This window comes from Drosophila ananassae, chromosome 2R, assembly GCF_017639315.1.
Source record: "Drosophila ananassae strain 14024-0371.13 chromosome 2R, ASM1763931v2, whole genome shotgun sequence".
In the NCBI taxonomy this organism is placed as follows: Eukaryota; Metazoa; Arthropoda; class Insecta; order Diptera; family Drosophilidae; genus Drosophila; species Drosophila ananassae.
Window position 1 is genome coordinate 23,928,574 of NC_057928.1, and position 19,301 is coordinate 23,947,874.

Below are 19,301 nucleotides of genomic sequence, written 5' to 3' on the forward strand. Positions count from 1 at the left end.
AGGAAAAGTTCCATCACCAACAACTATCGCATGGCAAACACTGTGAGAAAGTACATATTATTTTTATTAGTTTTTTGGAAGAAAAGCAATTAGACATGCTTTTTTGTCTACAATATTTACCATAAAGAGAACACAATTTAAATGAAGGAATAATTAAATTACCTTTTAAATATTCCCAAATCTTGCGTAAAGAAAGGGAACCAGTAGAAGGAACCACTGAGCTGGAGCACGAACTGGCTCTCCTCCTCAGCCCTGGTTCGTTAATCGAATGGCCATCCCTGCTGCCCATATGAAAAAAAAAAAAAAATAAAGTAAAATTACATTTCCATCTTTTTAATATGCAAATTTCTGGTCGAAATCTAGTGAACTGCTGGCAATAAACGGCGTGAAATAATGTGACGTGGGTGTCTCCGATTGGAACATTTCGTGCCATCCCCTAGAAATCTCAATCCACATCCAGACGACAAAATCGATGTTGATGCTGTCTGGGAAAAAGTGCATGTGCATTAAATCGGTCTGCTGAGTAATATATCCCATAGAATGCAAAATACCTGGTGATAAAGGCAAGGACAAGTAATCCAGAAGCACAAATCCAGTTCAAAGTGGTTCCACAACTCCAATTGGGAAAGATGCAAACCGAACAGAACCGAACAACAAGAATCAAAAGCAATAACAAGGTGCTCGAACCAAAATAAATACATACAGACCACCAACAGACACTCGAGGAGGCCTCGAATATGTATTGAGGGGATACTTTTTTTTTAGGCCGCAAGTTTCGAGTCTACTTCAGCTGATTACACAAAAAAATCCTCAAAATATTTATGTAAGTATGTAAACAAAGGGGTGGACAGGCCCACCTTGGCTTATAATCGTCGGTGTCCGCGCGAGGGCTGATAAGAAAAGTGTGCTTATCTTTCATCTCCAACCTGGCTGCTCTCGTCCGGTGTCTGTTCTATTCTCTAGTATAGTAGTCACTACCAATACTACCCCCCATTGTCTTAGGTAGCCCGCGTTTTTATACCCTAACTGAAGGTGTTTCTAGTACATCACTAGTGTTGTGGTGTTATAGATTTTTTTTTTTTAAGTAATATGATTTATAATATAAACAACATGACAATAAATAAAATAAAATAAAACAATTGTTAATTTATTTTTTTTTACATAACCTCTTTATAGGGTATCCAACTTTCGGTCTTCTCTGCTAGTCTAGTCTCCCGTTATAATTTTTTTCTAATCAGCGTCAGCACTGTGCGTCGTGATTTGTAGGACCGTTAGATGGTAGTACTCCACGCACAGTACCGTTATCGCTCTCCTCGGGTTCTGTTCAGTCTTCCTCCCAGTCCAGTACCGTTCGATTTCAAATTCCGTATTTTTCCATACCACCAATGAAGTTCCTCGAAGGAGAAGGGTATGTGAGGGTGGGGCAGTGGGATCATGGCGACTGTGGGGTCTGTGGGGATCGCAACCCATTGCAGTCGGTGTGCTCAGCTTAATTACAATTACATTTTGCATTCATTAGGCATTGCGGGACCAACTTGCGCGCGACAAGCCCACACAGTGTCCCGCGAAATGAATGAATTTTTAGCGAGTTGCGATAAGAGCAGGTGGCGGATAAGACCGTTTTGCCATGGCTTCGACCCACTGTGCACCGTGTACTTTTTGACATTTAGCAAAAGCGATTCCTATCGAGGTGATTGTGCAGATTTCGATGTGTTTCCCCCACTTTTAACCCTTGAGTACGGCGGTAGTTAGCTCCACTCCTCCGCAATGTAGAACCTCTTAAATAGTTAAGATTTTAATAACATACTAGTTAGTTACTAATTAATTACTAATTACAGACAACGGTCCATAATGTCCGACGGCGTGAGCATTTTGCACATCAAACAGGAGGTGGACACCTCCTCGGCGGGTGGAGGAGCCTCCTGCTTCAGTCCGGGCTCCAAAGCAACGACCACCACCACACAGAGCGGCAGCAATGGCATGAAGTCCTCGCCATCGGTCTCCCCGGAAAGGCAGCTTTGCAGCTCTACGACCTCCCTCTCCTGCGATCTCCACAACGTCTCGCTGAGCAACGACGCGGACAGCATAAAGGGCGGTGGGACAGGAAGCGGCACCAGCGGCGGTGGCAACGGAACCAATGGTGGCAATGCCAGTAACGCCGTCGGGGGCGCGGGATCAGGATCCGTACGGGATGAAATGCGGCGACTGTGTCTTGTGTGCGGCGATGTGGCGAGTGGATTCCACTACGGCGTGGCCAGTTGCGAGGCGTGCAAGGCATTCTTCAAGCGCACCATTCAAGGCAACATTGAATACACGTGTCCGGCTAACAACGAGTGCGAGATCAACAAGAGGCGACGCAAGGCCTGCCAGGCGTGTCGCTTCCAAAAGTGCCTTCTCATGGGAATGCTCAAGGTAATCCGTCAGATCGAGCCTAAAATGTGTGATTTAAAAATATAATTCACTTTCAGGAGGGCGTGCGGCTGGATAGAGTACGAGGTGGAAGGCAGAAATACCGGCGGAATCCCGTATCCAATTCGTACCAGACTATGCAGCTTCTATATCAGTCTAACACCACCTCGCTCTGCGACGTCAAGATTCTAGAGGTCCTCAATGCCTATGAGCCGGACGCGTTAAGCGTTCAGTCGCCTCCGCCCCAGCAGCAGGTTCACACGACATCCAGTGGAAACGATGAGGCCTCGTCCAACTCCGGTAGCATCAAACTTGAGTCCAATGCCGGTGTGGTCACTCTCAGTGGAACGTGCATTTTTCAAAACAACAACCACAACGATCCCAATGAGATACTTAGTGTCCTGAGCGACATTTACGATAAGGAGCTGGTGAGCGTGATTGGATGGGCCAAGCAGATTCCCGGGTTTATAGACCTACCCCTGAACGACCAGATGAAGCTACTGCAGGTATCCTGGGCTGAGATTCTAACGCTGCAGCTAACCTTCCGATCCCTGCCCTTTAATGGCAAACTATGCTTCGCCACGGACGTTTGGATGGACGAGCTCTTGGCGAAGGAGTGTGGCTACACCGAGTTCTACTACCATTGCATGCAGATCGCACAACGAATGGAGCGCATTTCCCCCCGAAGAGAAGAATATTACTTACTGAAGGCCCTCCTGCTGGCCAATTGTGATATTCTGTTGGATGACCAGAGTTCACTGCGCGCCTTTCGCGATACGATTCTCAATTCATTGAACGATGTCGTCTATCTCCTGAGGCATTCGTCAGCGGTATCGCATCAGCAACAGCTACTTCTGTTGCTGCCGTCGCTGCGACAGGCGGACGACATATTGCGGCGGTTCTGGCGGGGAATAGCCCGCGAGGAGGCGGTCACCATGAAGAAACTGTTCCTCGAGATGCTCGAACCGCTGGCCAGGTGAAACCCAAGCGGCCAATCTAGTTGATCTAGCTGATAAGCAACGGTGCAATATAGTCATAAGTTGGACGTATACTAGACTAGATTAAGCGTAGGATAAGCCCGTGTACATAAATAGTAAATACTGGTCGGGTAAGATTAGTGCGCAGAGAAAAACCTCTTTTTAATTTACCAAATTTTTTTTTCAAACCAACTAAAGCAACTGAAACCCCTACTTAAGCCTAGGATCGGGGCGGTTGTTCTTTTTATAATCGTACCAGTGAGCCACCACGATAAGTGAGTGAGTCACTCACTTTCCTCTAATAATTTGTTCAAACGCAGTCTCACTAGTAATGATATGCGATTAAGCTTCCGCCTCTGGTGAAATTTGACAGAAATACACAGGGAATTTTGGGTTTGTTTTAGGCATAAACTTTTAGAGTAGTTTTAAATAGTTCTTATACAACTGTGTTTAGTTTCCTTTAGTGAATTTGAAATTTTTAGCCCAGTCCAAGTTATTAAAAAATTTGGAAATTTTAATGATGAAGTTTTCTGTAGAATTATTTAATTTCAGGACTAATATATACTTTTAGTTGGCCTACTATTTTGTTCGGTAAGTGTTCGATTGGTTTATCCCAAGGCTCCAAATAATTATGAAATAAATGTGTACTTTGTGAACCTTACAATATTTAATAGTTTTCGTTTGGGGGGCGTGTATCCATCCCACCAAAATGTCCTCTATCCTGACTTTAGGGCTATAGTTTCGACCGCATTTGTACGACAGTGGCTCCCAGGCTGTTGCCATTAAAACTAGTGTTTCTTCCAATTAGTAGGCTTACAATTAGTGCTATCGATGGTCATATTTACAGTTGCAGACTAGAGACGTTGCATCATCACCAACTAAAGCTAATCCCCATTATTGCTAAATTAAGGCGACTCGAAGTACTTGTTGGAGCTCTCCTGGAAGCGATCACTGCGGGCCAGCTCATTCCGGAAGTAGGAGATGGTCCGTTTGAGTCCTGTTTCTAATGGCACCTTCGGCTCCCAGTGAAGGTGCTGGCGGGCACGCGTGATGTCCGGTTTTCTTCGCTGTGGATCATCCTCCATGGCCTTCGTTTGCCGGATCACACTGGGCCCACCCACCAACTGCTTTATGATTTGGGCAAACTCTCCAATCGTCTGCTCCACGGGATTGCCCAAGTTGATCGGCTGTGTGTAGTTGGAAGCCATCAAGGCGATGAGTCCGTCCACCAGGTCAGAGACGTATTGAAAGGAACGTGTTTGCTTCCCATTCCCATAGACCGTAATGGTTTCGTTCCTCAGAGCCTGCAGTATAAAGTTCGACACCACGCGTCCGTCGTTCATGTGCATCCTGGGTCCATAGGTGTTGAAGATGCGCGCCACTCGCACCTGCACTTTTTCCTAGAAATAAATGTATGCGCAATTAGTCTCCAGATTGGCACAAGATTGATTTCAAAGCCTGAGAAATGTGGTCAGAGATTGGGAATCTTATCTCGTGACAAGCGGCCAAGCGGAACCCTTAATTAATGGAATGCCAATTGAGATCATTTAATGGTCGACTGCTCTGATGGAATCAGGAAAGAACTGCTACACTTCTGGATTCTATTTTTTAATCTTCCTTCAAAAAGAAGGCCAGGGAATGGGGGATTTTTCTACATTATCTGAAAGCACTATTTCGGTCGGTGATAAAGAATGTAAGATGCTTGCTCATTAGGAGGGGGGAGTGGATCAATAACCCTACCTGCTTGGCGTACGCATAGCTCAGTGTTTCGGAAACCCGCTTCCCCTCGTCGTAGCACGCCCTAGGTCCGATGGGATTCACATGGCCCCAGTAGGTTTCCGGCTGCGGGTGAACGGTGGGATCGCCATATACCTCCGAGGTGCTAGCTATGAGAACCTTGGCCATCACACGCTTGGCCAAGCCAAGGACATTGATTGTGCCCATGGTATTGGTCTTGATGGTCTTCACCGGATTGTACATGTAGTGAGGCGGGGAAGCGGGCGAGGCCAGGTGGTATATTTCGTCAATCTCGATAAATAGAGGGTTCACTATGTCATGATGAATCAGCTCGAAGTTCTCGTGGCCCAGCCAATGCTCAACATTTCGTTTGCGGCCCGTAAAGAAGTTGTCAACCACAATTACTTCATGACCCTGGACCATCAGGTCGTCCACTAGGTGGGAGCCCACAAATCCTGCTCCTCCCGTAATGAGGATACGTTTTCGATTTTTGTAGTTAAGGTATTTGACTTTTGGGTATTTTCGAGGAGTGCTGGTTTGCAAGGATCGGATCTGCTCCTCCAGGTGAGCCAGGTGCTCCCTGGTCCGCTGCAACTCGGCTTTCTGTTCGCGGATCAAAAAACCTTGTTCCTCGTAGGCCATCTGGAGGCTGCTCTGGACCGAGTTCTCTGTCGGAGGCAATCGGGCTTGGGCATCTTCTGGGGGACTCACATCCGAAATGCCCGCCGAAACACTGACCGCCCTGTACAGGTAGACCACGAGAAGAAGCAACAGCACCACGACCGCCACAATCTTCAGCCGCTTCTTGGTGGCAGTCATCGTAGGAGATTAATGGATGCGGAGTCGGAGGTTGAGTGTTGCGGATTCCCAGTGCTTATCAGCGACTGAAATCGCCACATTGCATCCTCGGTCAGCTATTAAAACTTTATAAACAATACGGCGAAAATGTTATCAGGTTAGAGTGACCAGGTGGTTTGAAAAAAAGCAAAGAAAAAATAACGTCGAAGGCCAAACAGCAAAAAAGCAGTAGAAACCCATTGCAGATTAAAATAGTCAAAGTAAATAAAGACACAGTCATTTATGACAACTAAATAATAAGTTTACAAAATCGTTATTATAAAAATATCTTACAATTAAATGGCGTATCTCATCTCTAATAATATCGGTAGAGTCGAACATCAAAAGCTGAGCGCCAAAATTGGTCACACTGCTTTTTGAGTCAGCTGCTTGTAGTTTTGCGATTTCATTGCAATTTTAATTTGCTAAACTATTTAAACTGCAACCCGGTGAGGAAGATGCCGAAGGAAAATGCGGAGGACCAGGCAGGCCAGGAGCTGAAGCAGACGGTCCAGGAGGTGACCGCAGCATCCGAGGAGTTGATCGAAAAGGCGGTTGCCGGCTTAAAGATTCAGGACCCGGGATTGGCCAAAGTTGACGGCAACGAGTCTGAAGAGGGGGCTGGCACAAGTCAGAGCAGGCCTCCAGTTTCTGCAGATGCCAGTAAGTGTTTAAAAAAGGGTGAAAAAAGGTTATTGAAAGCCCCTCCTTAAGACTGACAAGAATGAGGTTAGGTTTGCTTGGGCGACACAGGCAAGCATCGTTAGGTCGAACTTCAAGGGGAAGAATTGAACATTATTAAAGAAAAAGTTCATGAAGCCCATTAATTGGGCACAAGTATTGAAAAGATACTGCCAGTCATCTTGATTTTAGTTGAGACTGCACTTGAAAAGATTTGTTTGTTCCTTATTTAGTCAGCTAATCGCAAACTTGGACTAAATGTTGGCCACGGTCAACAGCTAAGTTTGAGCAGTCATCAGTGAAAAGTTCATCCCACTGTAGAGTCACATCTTCTAGAAAATGTTCTTTGCATTAAAATTTAGTTTCCCAAACTCCAGAATTTTATTTTTTAGTTGCAACAAAAACTGATCAACGGCCAGACCGTTTCTTGTGATAAGCAATCAATAATTTACGAACCTTGATCCGTCCCTTTTCAGGCAAGCAGGCCTTGCTACAAGCCGTTAATGACGCGGTGGCCAGCACCCGCCAGATGGCCAAGAAGTTTGCTTTCTGGTCCACACAGCCAGTCCCAAAGCTGGACGAGCAGGTGACGACAAATGAATGCATCGAACCGAACAAGGAGGTCAGCGAGATTCGACAGGAGCCGTACACCTTGCCCGGTGGCTTTAAGTGGGTCACACTAGACTTGAACGATGCCAACGATCTCAAGGAGCTGTACACTCTTCTGAACGAGAACTATGTGGAGGACGACGACGCCATGTTCCGCTTTGACTATCAGCCGGAATTCCTCAAATGGTCTCTGCAGCCACCGGGATGGAAGCGCGATTGGCACGTGGGTGTACGTGTGGAGAAGTCCGGCAAGCTGGTCGGCTTCATATCGGCTATTCCCAGCAAGTTGAAAGCCTACGACAAGGTACTAAAGGTGGTAGATATCAATTTCCTGTGCGTCCACAAGAAACTCCGCAGCAAGCGTGTGGCTCCCGTTTTGATACGAGAGATAACACGGCGTGTCAATCTCACGGGCATTTTCCAAGCTGCCTATACCGCCGGCGTGGTCCTGCCCACTCCTGTGGCCACCTGCCGCTATTGGCATCGTTCCTTAAACCCGAAAAAGCTAGTTGATGTGCGCTTCTCGCATCTGGCCAGAAACATGACCATGCAACGTACCATTAAGCTGTACAAATTGCCAGATCAGACCAAAACCAAAGGCTACCGGAGGATCACGGCCAAGGACATGGACAAGGCGCACAAGCTAGTCGAGGAGTACCTGAAGCGTTTCCAGTTATGTCCGTCGTTTAGCAAGGAGGAGTTCCGCCACTGGTTCACGCCCAAAGAGGGAATCATCGATTGCTTCGTGGTGGCGGATGAAAAAGGAAACATTACGGATCTAACCAGCTACTACTGTCTGCCATCGTCTGTTATGCATCATCCAGTGCATAAGACCGTACGTGCTGCCTACTCATTCTACAATGTCTCCACTAAAACGCCCTGGCTTGACTTGATGAACGACGCCCTGATCTCGGCCAGGAATGTCCAGATGGACGTCTACAATGCCCTTGACCTCATGGAGAATAAAAAATTCTTTGCTCCTCTGAAGTTTGGTGCCGGCGATGGAAATCTTCAATACTACCTGTACAACTGGCGGTGCCCAACGATGCAGCCCGAAGAGATCGCCCTGATACTCATGTAGGCCTCATGTATCCTCCCCCCCATTTAGGCTCCCCCCTTTGTTCACATTCTCGCCCTGCCTTTCGCCGCCGCTCGCTTTGTTTACCCCGCCGGAAAAAAAGTCCCCTGCGGCAGCTTTGCTTGGGCCTCCTCCACGATACTACCACACGTATCCCGTATATTAAGTTGCTCCGGCGGGGAAAGTCATCTTATCTAGCATCATTGTGAAAACTGCATTTTGCAACGGCCAAGCTTGGATATTTTTTACAAAAAAAACACGATAACACAAAATGAATAAAATGCGCAGCAATATCTATACAATCGATATCTGTTTTTATTTTGAGGTGTCTAAGGCATGGTTTTGTTTTAATTTATTTCTAGAATAAGTTTATTTAATTTTAAATTTAGAACTTATACCATGTATATATTTATCTGCAAATTTTAGAATTTATTCCACTGTTTCTGCTTTAAACTGTCTGGCCAGTTTGTCGCATCCGCAACTATCTGGCAGCACTGAATCGAAAAGCGCGCAATCAGCAATAACAGCTGCAATCGTATTAGTTTTTTATTAGTTGGAGTCGTTTTCTAAATGTTTTTATTCTAATTCTGATTTAAACTGAAGTCGCCATGGACGATTCGGTCTTCAAACAAAAATATCAAAAGTACAAACTGCGAGTTAAATTGTGGGAGAAAGATTTTAAAAAGAAGAATGGAAGGGTGCCCTCCAAGGTAACATTCGAAATATTTAAAATGTTTATTATTGTTAAAAACCTGTTAAATTTTAATCCTATTTATTAGTATGATATTCGAGAAGCCAGTCAGGAGATTCGCGATTCCTACAAGATGTATTACAAGCTGAAGACTTCGTTTCTGGAGGAGACTCTCAATGATGTGCTCTGCGAAGATGGCTACGATATCTTGGAAATGTCGCAGGCCAGCGAGTTGGGTGTCAGCCTGCTGGATCAGGATATTAGTGTCAGTGGAGGCCCGCAATTGCCGTTGGATATTTCCGCCTTAGTGGAGCCACAAAGTTCTTCAAATACTGAAAAGTCTTCTCAGGTCCAATGCGCGTTTTCAAATCTCCAGGATCTTCCCAATCCGCAGGCGCTTAGCAATCTCACCAACCGCGATGAGAACCATGTCATACGAAAGTTCGAGGCAGTGGAAGAGCTACAAATCAATCAGAATGCCTGGGGAACTGATGTAAGCAAGAAACCAGCTGCTCCCCTGGAGACTTCTCTTTCAGCACCAGAACAGATCGGAAAACAGCTTAAGGGTACGGCGGCTAGTCTAAAGCCCAGCCTAAGTGCCAAGTTATTTCAGTCCACGCGCGGCTTTGCCAAACGAAATCCTCGTAAGCCGCTTTCTCGAAGCTCCTCTAATGTCTCTAAAAATTCTTCCACCTCCCTCAACCTTGGAGATGCAAACGCCTCAGAGGAGTTGCCCGACTTTGAAACCATTCTTCTGCGCAAGGCCCAGGAATATAAGGAGAAAGAGCAGACCATAGCAGCCAATCCTCTCCTAGCCGGCGATCTTGCCAAGGAATCTATAAAAACTCAGGTGGACGAGGGCTGGCTGCAACGAAATACCAAGGAGAACACTCTGGAGGTGGAGACGCATACTGCGGAGCCCAATAACAATGGTACTCCGCAAAGAAAAATTAACTTTGGACTGACCAATCTAGATTTAAGCAAACTGAAGCCAAGAGTTCAAGAAGATCAGGTCAAGGTTGAACAGGCGAGGAATCCGATTGTGGTGGAACAAGCTTCTAAAAAAGAGCAGCCAGATCCAGCTACAAATGAGAACCATAAACCATCACCTCCTCGACAGAAACGAGCTCCTGTAGAGCAGGAAAGCAGTTCTGATTCTGACTCCGTGGTTGCGGAAAGTGATGAGGAGCCGGAGCCGCAGGAATACCGACAGCTGGCCAAGCGACGCAGAATAGTGCCGACCACAACAGGAACATCAGAAATAGCTTCTCCAGAGGAAATACCAAAGAAACCTGAACCTGAAACTGAAACTGAGACTGAAAATAAGCCTTCCGATGAGATGAAAGACGAATACCTACCGGACTTCTCCGCTGACGAAGAGAATGATGCTACTTATGAGCCGGTAAAGACGAAAAAGGAAAAATCCAAGCGAAAACAAGCTGCTGGAAAACGCCAAACCACCAAACCCAAGGCGGAACCTAAAGCCAAAGCCGAAAAGAAACCCAAAATCAAAAGTGAGAAGAAACCGAAGGCGGAGAAAAAAACCAAAAACATCGCCAAGGCCGAGGTTGCTCCTCCAAACCCCGAAGAAGAGATACAGAGTCAGCCATTGGACCCTGAGGACCTTAAGTATGTACTGGCCTTGGAATCAGGAGACATCACATCTGTGCCTCGTATTAATCCTCAAGATTTGGAAAAGGCCGATGCCACAGCGCAGCGCTACATTAGCACCTTTGCATCTGTTCCTGTCCCTGGATCCTCCAGCGGATCCAACTTTCAAGTGGATGAAAAGCGCATGGCAGCTCGCAAAAAATTGGAGGAGCGTATTGCATCCGGAAAGCTCAACGAAAACTTCGTGACCATCAACATTCAAAAGAAGAAATTTGTGCGCGGCAAAAAGTCTGTGAATTTCTCCAAATACAAGAAGCAACAGTGGCGGCACAAGAAGCGAGTGGCTGCCTTAAGTGGACCGGATATGGACATGGGAGGCTGTGATGGCGGAGTGCTTACTTGTTTCGAATGCGGGGGAGTTGGTCATTTCGCGCGACAGTGCAAGGTCAAGGGAGACAGCTTACTTCCCCTATCAGCCCAGCTAGAGGAAGATCCATCGCCTTTCCCAACACTCGCCGAGGTTCAGGAGATGGCCACTCAAAGCGCAGTAGTGGTTCACAGTCGCAACATAGAAAGATTGCCTCAAGCAGCCAATGCAGCAATCCTGCAAAGAGAGGAGCCCAAAGATGATGAAATGGACATCGATAAAGACGAGCAGAACAATGAGGAGGAGGGCTTAGTACCCGAAAGCAGCGATGATGATGGAAATCACGGGAATTCAGAACCGGATTGGTCCAGCGATGACCCGGATATTGATTTTGAGGCTTTGGATGCGGCTGTTGAAGCTTCACTTAGCCAGCCAGAAGCCAAACCAGCTTCTCCCATTAAAACTTATGTGGGTCACAAGATTCCCGAGGAGTTCCTCAAGCAGGCTGGTTTAGATTCCAGCTCCACTACTTCATCTCGTAGCCGGCATGGTGGAGTACAGCCCCTCTATGACCTCCTGCCGGATGGAACTGTCCAAGATACCACACCAGAGGTCATGGAGGCACTGCATATGTTCGGTCATAGCAATTTTCGAAAGGGTTAGTAGCATAATATTAAAGATTCATCTTTCTTACTACATCTCCGATCTCATTAGGTCAAGATCGGGCTATCATGCGCACTCTTTCGGGCCTGTCCTCTTTGGTAACCCTTAGCACGGGCAGTGGCAAGTCCTTGTGTTACCAGCTACCCGCCTACCTCTATAGCCGGAAAATGGGAGCTATTACACTGGTCATCTCGCCCCTGGTCTCACTTATGGAGGATCAAGTTACCGGGGTGCCGCACTTTCTGCGAGCCCATTGTCTGCACACTAATCAGACGCCGCCGCAGCGCATGAAGATCCAGCAGCTGATTGCCAATGGCGAAATCGACATTCTCTTGGTGTCCCCGGAGGCAGTTGTTTCTGGCGAGCGGGCCACAGGGTTCGGTGCTATTTTGCGCACTTTGCCGCCGATTGCGTTTGCCTGTATTGACGAGGCCCATTGCGTGTCCCAGTGGAGTCACAACTTCCGTCCCAGCTATCTGATGATCTGCAAGGTGTTGCGCAAAAATCTGGGCGTTGAAACCGTGCTGGGACTCACGGCCACTGCTACGTTGCCCACTAGGGTGAGCATCATCAATCACCTTGGAATTAAAGATGGCGAGCGCGGCATAATCAGCGATACTCCACTGCCCGATAATTTAATACTCTCAGTGTCTAAGGACGATAATCGGGATGCAGCCTTGTTGCAGCTGCTTAATAGCGAGCGGTAATTATTTGTAATATTATATAATTGAATTATTAATCACAATACTATATTTTAATAGTTTTGAGCCATGCCAGTCTATCATAATCTACTGCACCAGGCGCGATGAGTGCGAACGGATTGCAGGCTTTATTCGGACTTGTGTGCAAGATCGTAGGCAACCACCTCAAGACCAAGGGAAAAAACGTAAGCGGGTCAACTGGCAGGCGGAGCCGTACCATGCTGGAATGCCTGCATCCAGACGGCGTACCATTCAAAAGGCGTTTATGAGCAACGAACTGCGCATCGTTGTAGCCACTATTGCTTTCGGAATGGGTATTAATAAGCCAGATATCCGAGCTGTTATCCACTACAATATGCCCCGCAATTTTGAGAGTTATGTCCAAGAAATTGGACGTGCAGGTCGCGATGGATTGCCGTCCCACTGCCATCTCTTCCTGGACTCTAAGGGCGGGGACCAGAGCGAGCTTCGGAGGCATGTATATGCGAACTCCATTGACCGCCACGTAATCCGCAAACTGCTGCAAAAAATATTTGTTCCATGCAGCTGCGATAAAAATATGGCAAAGGAAGCCCTTGAATCTATACCCGCTGAGGGAGACGGTCCGCGACAGCATGTGTGTCCCGGGCACGAGATCGGTTTCTCTGTGGAAAAAACCGTCGAGATGCTGGACATTCCGGCGGAGAACATATCTACATTGCTCTGCTATATGGAGCTGGATCCGCGCTGGTGCATCAACGTGCTCAGTTCGGCCTATGTAATGGCAAAGGTGATCTCATATGGTGGACCCAAGTACCTAAAGTAAGCCCTAGAACGATAAATGAAAAAACTTGTCAATTAATATTTAACCAAAATAGGCACGCTGCCAAGGAGTGCCCGCCGCTGGCCATGGCTGTAGCACTGCAGATCCGGGATAAAACTTTTCAAGAGGACTCGAATATAATCGAGTTCTCGGTTACCGACATAGCAGCGGGCATTGGTTGGAACAGTGGGGTGGTCAAGTACCAGCTAAAGGATTTGGAGTGGGTGAAGGGTAAGAGGCGGATTCTTATTAATGCTACCTCCCCCTTAATAGTTTAATTTTATTTTTCTTAGTGAATGGCTTTCCTAAACGCTCCCCTATTACGGTGAGCTTCTACGATTTAGGCTTTCGCATCAAGGTTCCGGGAGATTTTTCGGAAACGGAGATCGATAGTGCCCTGGATACTCTTTACACGAGATCCGTGAAACAGGAACGCACGCAGTTAATTCAACTGCAGTACGTGGCCCACGGATTGGCGGCAGTTGCCTACAGTTCCGCTGGCCAGTGCTGCAGTGCGGACTTCCCGCAGGATCGATGCGAACAGCTGAAAGCGATCGTGCGAAACTATTTTCTCAATGACTACCCGCAGGATCTGGAACTGGAAGTGGAGGTAATGGCATCGCCATGTTTTGAATTAATATTCTTAATCAAAGCCTTTATTTATTGCAGCCCAGTAACGTGCCGGATGACCACATCGTAGATGATGTTCACGCGCTGATCAACATGTATCCGGATAATACGTTCACTGGACGGAACATAGCTCGCATCTTTCACGGAATTCAGAGCCCCAACTATCCGGCTGTGATGTGGGGCCGTTGCAAATTCTGGCGAGCTCATGTTAAGATCAATTTCAATCGTATCCTACAGCTGGCTAACATGGCCATTATAAAGCGACGCACTTGATTTTGATATCTAAGAGATTATCTGATGAGATGGACACAAAATATTTAAGATTTTTGTTTTTATGTGTGATGTTCTCTGAGTACGGACTGGATAAAGTGATGATAATAACATAATTAATTAAAAAATGTGTGATGCCTGTTGGCACCTAGTGCCAAGACCTACTACCCCATATGCACACTTAGTAATTTGATCCAATCAATATGCATCAGCATGTCGCAATATAAAAACCCACTAACCGATTTTCTCACCTATAAACAATTAGTAATAAGCATAAAACTATATCCAACCTATTAACCCAGCACTAGTAGACGGCGCCAAAAGCAGAAGCAGCATATCAGCGGGAAGAATGACCGACTGACCGATGCAAGTAAAAACCAGCCAGCTAAGCCGAAATGCGCAAGCAGTACATGAACAAACAATCTGAGTCAGCAGACTCAGAGGTGGGTGACCCTGGCATTAACCTTAGTTTAGCACGTCCAGAACTTTGACCTTTCTTAGATTTAATGATGTATAATTTAGCATCTTATATAAGAGTTATTCTTCTGAAATAAAGAGAGTTCCGAAATCAGAGTCAATCGTCTCGTTACTCAGTGTCCACGGCACTTAAAATCAACCTACTTCTAGTGATCCTGTGTAAAACGGTTCACAAGTAGAATCCGCGGCATACCAGTCTACTTCTAGTGTTGCTACCGTAAAACCGGACCACAAGTAGACCCCGCGACATATCATTACTCCGAGTGTTGCTCCCTTGAAACGGACCACGAGGAGATCTCGCGGCATACCAGTCTAGCTCGAGTGTTGCTACCGTAAAACCGGACCACCAGCCGACCCCGCACTATCTAACCTACTTCGAGTGTTGCTCCCGTGAAACGGACCGCCAGTAGGACCGGCCCATAAGGAATCCGCCGAACCACCATCCCACCGGTACTTGAGGAAAACCACCCCAGGACTTCAAGCACGCCACATCAACTCATGCCTGATCACAGCAAGCGTCTGGCCAACCCGAGCAGTCCCTTGCAGAATCCAGGTAAATTTAGTCAGGACTATTTACGGTTTTGACTACGACTCCGGGACCTACCGTTACTCCCGTGAGTTCAAGTTTGACGTAGTTGCCGCATAACGCTCTACGGACGAACATTTGGTGACCCCGACGTGATCCTTTAGGATCACAACTTGAACACAAACCTCAACGCAATTTAACTCAACGAAAAAAAAAAAAAAAAAAAAAAAAAAAAGGGAGAGAGGAGAGATACATTGCAACAATGGGATCAGAATCAGACCCCGTAATCCAAATGCTCATTGATGAGCAAATTGAAAGCAACATAGTCATCCAAAGGCTAATAAGAAACTTCACTAAGGACTCCGCAGAGCGTAAACTCAAGGGAGGATACTTCGAAGAGAAACTCAGACAGCTCACTCACTCATGGACCCAGTTTAAAAAAAATGATGCCAAGCTCAAGGAGCTAGCACTAAGTCCTGAGAATGAGTATTTCACAAAGGCCAAAGCGCTAGAAGAGCTTGTGAAAAAATATGAAGCAATATTTTCGGATGGAATCCCATCAGTGTCAGGCCCGTCACAAAGGCCCCGGAAAACAGGCGAAAATCTCGAGCCAAAGGCACAATCATCACGAGGAAACGAAGGAGAAGACCTTCGATTAACATCATTAAAACGAAGACATGAAGGACGATTAGACGATATGGAAGACTTGCTGTGCAACCGCACCGAAGGACGGGAAGTGTCCACACACGTCAGACAACACATGAAGGAGCTATGGAAGGAAATCGTCACGGGATACCATGATCTCATCGACCTGGAACCAGCCATAAAAAATGATGGACACACCGATGACAGATTTCAGGTTGTACGAGCAGAATATTTTTCGTTTTTGAGCGAAGAATCGAAATCAACTTCAGCATCAACACAAAAACTCACGATTGCACCTCCGTTTGTAATACCACCAGTAGAAATTCCAAAGTTTGACGGAGACTACCGGCATTGGCTACGATTCTACGAAATTTTTACGGAATGCATCCACGATCAAGACTACAGTGATGCAGTAAAACTCCGTCATTTGGAGAATCATGTAACAGGTGAAGCACAAAACCTAATCGCAACGTCGATTGGCGGACAGACCAGTTACCAGGATGCATGGCAACGACTAAAGAATCGATACCACAATGAACGGCTGTTGATTAAATCCGCGATTCAAGAGCTTTTCGGACACCCCAGAACAAATGGATCAGCGGACCAGCTGCGCAGCTTACATGATACCGTGCTCCGAACGGTCGCCACTCTCGACGCACTCAAAATGTCAACAGACAACTGGGACCCAATCTTGATACACATCATTGAGGAAAGATTGGATCCACACACGCTGTCAGCCCTAGAACTAGCCGTCACCGATCCAACCAATCGACAATCTCTGAAGCAGATGTTAGAAAACCTTGAGCGTCAGGCAACCAGTCAAGCAACAATGCAGAAAAATATGTCGGCGGCTCCACTTCGATCCAGTTCATCACGATGGGTGTGTTCAGCCACAGCCCTGCTTACAGATAAGCCCACCGTTCTTTTACCAACCGCCCAAGTGGCAATACATGGCCCAGCCGGAACCCATCAGCAATGCCGCACACTCCTAGATTCTGGATCACAGATTAACATAATCACCAGAAGGATGGCTGATACACTTGGTCTACAATTGGAGCCATCAACCCTGAACATCGCTGCACTGGGAGGAACAACAACAAGATTAGGAAAAAAGGCTGTGGTGACCCTATCATCATTAACCACTGACTTCGAAGATCAAATCAACGTCGTTGTACTACCGGAAATAATGCCCAATCAACCATCCCACCCTATTCAAGCGCCAAGAAATATCTCACCTCAGTTGCGCTTAGCCGATCCTGAATTTACGCAGCCCCAGAATATTGATCTGTTATTGGGCGCCGAAATCATCTCCCAGCTTATGAGGCCACAACAGACATATTTGGGAGAAGGACAACCACTACTAAAAAATACCGCGCTTGGATGGATTGTGATGGGGCCAGTGCGACCGGAATCAGCTCCTAATAGCAAGGCAGAACAAGTCGTCGGTAATACGACGGCTTGGACACCGGAAGCTAACGAGCCACGACAAAGTTTGATTGCATGCATCGGCAAGGAGCAAATAGTAAAATCCGGAAGAGTACATAGTTCCCCACTCATTGCGGATCAACAAAAAGCTAACGAGCCACGACAAGATCAACAAGGAGAGCCGCAGACGGACCCCAATCCACAAGCCCAAGGTTGTCAACTCACAACTGAAGAGCACAGAGTGAAAGGGCCAGTAACCAAGGAAATTCAAGGAGTAGAAGTCACCTCCTATCTGGCATGGGTAACATGCATCTCCGAAAGCGAGCAAGAAGCAAGGTCAAGAGAGGACCAAGAGTCCTGTATGCGCACTGACCAACCAGAGAAAAGGTGTAGTACTTCATGGGATGCCCAAGGAGAATGGTTACGAGGGCGCGCAACAAGGCGAAAGAGACGACAGGTCGGATAGAATTATCGTTGGTAGAGATCTCACCCACATGATTCAAAATTTTTTTTTCTTTTTTAGTAACTTTAGATTTTTAGTAATTAGTTTTAAGATACACAATATTTTCTATCGCAAGGGTACACATCGGTTCACTAAGACGGTCCAACAACAACGCACAGCCCCTATTATTGATTACCTCAATGGGGGGGGAGAATGTTGGCACCTAGTGCCAAGACCTACTACCCCATATGCACACTTAGTAATTTGATCCAATCAATATGCATCAGCATGTCGCAATATAAAAACCCACTAACCGATTTTCTCACCTATAAACAATTAGTAATAAGCATAAAACTATATCCAACCTATTAACCCAGCACTAGTAGACGGCGCCAAAAGCAGAAGCAGCATATCAGCGGGAAGAATGACCGACTGACCGATGCAAGTAAAAACCAGCCAGCTAAGCCGAAATGCGCAAGCAGTACATGAACAAACAATCTGAGTCAGCAGACTCAGAGGTGGGTGACCCTGGCATTAACCTTAGTTTAGCACGTCCAGAACTTTGACCTTTCTTAGATTTAATGATGTATAATTTAGCATCTTATATAAGAGTTATTCTTCTGAAATAAAGAGAGTTCCGAAATCAGAGTCAATCGTCTCGTTACTCAGTGTCCACGGCACTTAAAATCAACCTACTTCTAGTGATCCTGTGTAAAACGGTTCACAAGTAGAATCCGCGGCATACCAGTCTACTTCTAGTGTTGCTACCGTAAAACCGGACCACAAGTAGACCCCGCGACATATCATTACTCCGAGTGTTGCTCCCTTGAAACGGACCACGAGGAGATCTCGCGGCATACCAGTCTAGCTCGAGTGTTGCTACCGTAAAACCGGACCACCAGCCGACCCCGCACTATCTAACCTACTTCGAGTGTTGCTCCCGTGAAACGGACCGCCAGTAGGACCGGCCCATAAGGAATCCGCCGAACCACCATCCCACCGGTACTTGAGGAAAACCACCCCAGGACTTCAAGCACGCCACATCAACTCATGCCTGATCACAGCAAGCGTCTGGCCAACCCGAGCAGTCCCTTGCAGAATCCAGGTAAATTTAGTCAGGACTATTTACGGTTTTGACTACGACTCCGGGACCTACCGTTACTCCCGTGAGTTCAAGTTTGACGTAGTTGCCGCATAACGCTCTACGGACGAACAATGCCATTTGAAAATATTCTTGTTACCTTTAATATTAAGAAATAATAGTAAATAAAATAATAACTTAAAAATTTTTATGGACGTTTATATTGTGGAAAATCGGCATTTAATAAAGAAAATGAAAAAAAAAATCGAACATTAAAAAAAGTAAATAATAATTATTGAATAATAAATCTTTGCAAGGTAGATGGCAATCGCAATCAATAAAAACTCGAAATTGTGGTTTATTTCGACATTTTTCGGACACTTCAAAACAAGAGAAATCATTTATATCTATATCGTTGATATCGTTTTTATTTTGTTTAACTTTGACTAAAAATAAGACAGCGTGAAGATCATTTGATTTATATTTTCCACAGCGTTAAAACGGAGTTAAGAAAACACAATGGGGCTTCAACAGTGTTTCTGGTGTCAATATTGAAAAAAAACAGAATGTGTAAATAAAAATATTTGGGCAACAAAAAAAGAATAAGCCAGTACAATACGAGACAGTAATTGAAATAGTAAT

At 46.1% G+C, this 19,301-nt stretch overlaps 4 protein-coding genes across 5 annotated transcripts; 3 read left to right on the forward strand and 1 right to left on the reverse strand.

Moving 5' to 3' along the window:
- Positions 1-233: 233 nt before the first annotated feature.
- On the forward strand, positions 234-4,047 carry LOC6507333 (steroid hormone receptor ERR2). 2 transcript variants are annotated; one of them, XM_014909677.3, is made up of 3 exons: positions 234-823; positions 1,839-2,412; positions 2,469-4,047. In XM_014909677.3, the coding sequence occupies exons 2-3, from the start codon at positions 1,852-1,854 to the stop codon at positions 3,387-3,389; spliced, it is 1,482 nt and encodes a 493-aa protein (XP_014765163.1). In that variant the 5' UTR covers positions 234-823; positions 1,839-1,851; the 3' UTR covers positions 3,390-4,047. The 2 variants fall into 2 exon arrangements, with proteins under 2 accessions (XP_014765163.1, XP_001956225.1); XM_001956189.4 differs by lacking the exon at positions 234-823 and adding an exon at positions 1,248-1,408.
- LOC6507724 (UDP-glucuronic acid decarboxylase 1) lies at positions 3,519-6,093 on the reverse strand. The gene is made up of 2 exons (XM_001956188.4): positions 5,127-6,093; positions 3,519-4,786 (listed from the first exon to the last, which is right to left on the reverse strand). Exons 1-2 carry the CDS (start codon positions 5,940-5,942, stop codon positions 4,292-4,294), a joined length of 1,311 nt encoding a protein of 436 aa, XP_001956224.1. The 5' UTR covers positions 5,943-6,093; the 3' UTR covers positions 3,519-4,291.
- A 219-nt stretch (positions 6,094-6,312) lies between these two features.
- LOC6507334 (glycylpeptide N-tetradecanoyltransferase) lies at positions 6,313-8,630 on the forward strand. Its single transcript, XM_001956187.4, has 2 exons — positions 6,313-6,623; positions 7,118-8,630. Exons 1-2 carry the CDS (start codon positions 6,419-6,421, stop codon positions 8,329-8,331), a joined length of 1,419 nt encoding a protein of 472 aa, XP_001956223.1. The 5' UTR covers positions 6,313-6,418; the 3' UTR covers positions 8,332-8,630.
- Positions 8,631-8,802: 172 nt separating this feature from the next.
- LOC26514168 (ATP-dependent DNA helicase Q4) lies at positions 8,803-14,235 on the forward strand. The gene is made up of 7 exons (XM_014910097.2): positions 8,803-9,038; positions 9,108-11,655; positions 11,712-12,363; positions 12,422-13,162; positions 13,219-13,394; positions 13,457-13,773; positions 13,833-14,235. The coding sequence occupies exons 1-7, from the start codon at positions 8,937-8,939 to the stop codon at positions 14,064-14,066; spliced, it is 4,770 nt and encodes a 1,589-aa protein (XP_014765583.1). The 5' UTR covers positions 8,803-8,936; the 3' UTR covers positions 14,067-14,235.
- Positions 14,236-19,301: the final 5,066 nt, after the last annotated feature.